The sequence below is a fragment of the Acanthisitta chloris genome, unplaced genomic scaffold, assembly GCF_000695815.1.
Source record: "Acanthisitta chloris isolate BGI_N310 unplaced genomic scaffold, ASM69581v1 scaffold9067, whole genome shotgun sequence".
In the NCBI taxonomy this organism is placed as follows: Eukaryota; Metazoa; Chordata; class Aves; order Passeriformes; family Acanthisittidae; genus Acanthisitta; species Acanthisitta chloris.
In genome coordinates this window covers 11,406-14,276 of record NW_008683143.1, presented here as the reverse complement: position 1 = coordinate 14,276, position 2,871 = coordinate 11,406, and the positions used below count along the sequence as shown (strand labels likewise).

Sequence of the window (2,871 nt, the reverse complement as noted above, 5' to 3'; positions counted from 1 at the left end):
AGGAATGAAAAATTGCTGCTTGGTGTTAAGTGAGAAATTGTATTCAATTTGTGGAGAATGAAACTGATGCGAAGTTCTCTGGATATACCTATAGCACAGCAGCCAGGAACAATCTCTCTACGGAAGAACTCGTCACCACCTTGGGCAGTGCAGTCACCACACTGCCAAAACATGCAGTTCAGGTTATCCGTCACGTGTGGAACGAGCAGGGCGAGTCCATCAGTGTGTCAGAAGATGCAGGAAGTGTGGCCGCAGTGGGGCAGGTAACCAAGTGATGATGTGTAGTTGAGCAAACTGTCAATGTTTCAGCAATGTCAGTGTCTCATTGTGCATGTTGTGTTGTCAGGCACGTGGTGCTGTCTGCACTGCTGAAAGATTTCCTCTCTCTGTGTGCGTACATGTTGCAAAATACCTACCCAGATGAAGCAGCATGGACAATAAAGGTTGTCTATATGCTGAACAGTTTGTTAATACTATTTGGATGATAAAGTCACATTTCATACCTTTTTAAAAATTAATACTTTGTAGCAGTATTGGGAAGGTGAGTGGCAGTCAGCCTGGCAGATAATTCTATAAACTGCTTATGTAAACCTGTTTCAAATCTGATTTGAATTGTTCTTTAAAGCTGATAACATCAGCATTTGATGGTTTATTCTTTGTCTCCCTTAAGTTCAAACAGTTTTTAAAGATACTTACTGTCAATTTCCTGCATTGTTTTTTCCCTTGAAAAAATAGCAATGTATTTTCATTTTAAGATCTTTTTTTCTAACAAGTTTAAAAGAATATAGAATTAGGAAAAAAACCCAAACATCTTTGAGACCTTCTAAAAGCTTCATAGAACCTAAAAATAACTTAACCTGTCTGAAATGTGTTTATTATATACTTTATCTAAAATGAGATAATTAAATGCCTTAATTTCTCTCTGTTACTGCTATTATACGTTTTTGTTTTAGTTTTAGAAACTTTGATTTAGAATATTCTAAGAAAAAAAGAAAACGTGACGAAAGCATGTATGATATACGAGCCAGGTGAACTCTGTGGCTTAAGCTCCTCTTACTAGAACTTTAAATAGGCTGTACTCGACTATTGACAGTACTTGAATAAGGAAAATGGAGTAAGTGAAATAAACTAAACTGCTTATTTTTTCACTGTTAAAAGGAAGAGTAGATTTTTTTAAAATCCATAATAATATCTGAACATGCATGTTTGTTTTCCAGTTGGGTGGGAGCTCTAGATGTCCTGTATTGTCCTTAAAACATCCCTCCAGCAGAACAGCAATGATAAAGTAGATTTTTTTTCTTTGACACTTTGAAATTTTCTTCTTTGTAGTTTGTAGATATGAAATGGAAACTGGGAGTTGCAATGAGCTCTGACACCTGCAGGTCTCTGAAGTATCCCTATGTTACAGTGACACTCAAAGTGGCAGAGCCTTCAGGACAGCTAACAGAGAAATCTTTTGAAATGACGATCCCACAGTTCAAGGTCTGTAGTCAGTGTTACTTCACTCAGCCTCCTAAAACCAACAGTGCCATTGCTGTGAGGGAGTAACTGTGTGCCTTGATGCAAACATTTGTGTTGCTTGTGTACTAATACAGCCATTCAAAGATGAAGCATTAAATAACTATTTAAAACACAGAACATAAATACTTATTTCATAGCATTTAGTTCTACATCACTTACCTGAAAATGTTAATTTAGCAGTAATCAATCTGTTCTCTTACAAGTAAACTAACGACTGAGGACATAAAAACTTTCAGATCTCAGCTATCATTGTCTGCCTTGTTAAAAACTGGTAGAATATTCTTAATCTATGGAAATGTTCCCCAACCTCAAAATCTAAGACTTGGCTTAAGCCTAACACTTGCTAATGATTAGGAATGGAGGTCAGTCTGCTTTGTCATCACTGACTCTTAATTGCTACATTTTCATCTACGAATTTATGTAACTTTAATTTTGCTTAAATGTGTCACTTGTGTTGTCATTCCTGTTTAAAGGGCCAACACATCGCCTAGAATATGATGTAAGCTTAAAATACATAGATCCTTGGAGCTGGATTGGCAGAAACTTGAGAAGGATATCCTGAATCCATGGGAAATGCTGTATTCATCCTGGTTGAAGCCTGTTTAATAATTTGCCATTCAGCTCCTAAAAGAAATGGATGCTACATTTGTGAAGTCTGGGTTATTTCAGCTGGGAGTAGAAATAGTAGCATGAGAAAGTGGTTTTTTAATTTAATTTTTTTATGGTGTGAGAGCTACTTTATATTTTCCTTTCATAGCATATTTTCCTATTAATAGGCAATATAAATTTATTTGATAGATGCATAACACATACACAATAAATACTATGTATATATAATATAAAAACATTACACAAATAAGGCACCACCTGTGTAGATCTAACAGTTCATGTGCACAAAAGCCAACCAGCCCACAAAAAGGAAAGCAGAAACTTTCAGTTCAAGCTGCACATTGTTACTGGAGGAAAGAGGGAATGTGAGAAATACGGCTTGTGTTTTTTGTCCAACATGCTAGTTTGAACTGCAGTTCAAGCTTCTCTTCTAGCAACTGAAATTTATCTTAATTCTTGCTTTTTAGAACTTCTTCAGACAGTTCAAGGAAATGGCAGCTGTAATTGAAACAATTTGAAGAGAACTTTCATTTACAGTGAAATTTTGGATGAAGATCAAGTAAACTTTCTGTTCTGCACAGGGAATAAAGTGCCATTGTACAGCAAGGTATGTTATCCTTGTCTTTTCGCCAGGAATTGGTCAGCATCATCCTTGCATTGCTGTGAAGATTTCTTCACTTTTCAATACTTGAAGCCAACTCTGCAGTGTTTGTGAAAACATGTTCAGCTTTGTTCATCCTG

General features: G+C 36.1%; 1 protein-coding gene across 1 annotated transcript; it reads left to right on the top strand.

The window, feature by feature from the left end:
• Window positions 1-56: 56 nt before the first annotated feature.
• Window positions 57-2,648, top strand: COMMD6 (COMM domain containing 6; the record flags this gene model as incomplete). Its single annotated transcript, XM_009078804.1, has 3 exons — window positions 57-263; window positions 1,330-1,482; window positions 2,598-2,648. Coding segments are annotated over 3 exons (411 nt in total), but the record flags the coding sequence as incomplete, so codon positions are not given.
• Between the last annotated feature and the right edge of the window lie 223 nt (window positions 2,649-2,871).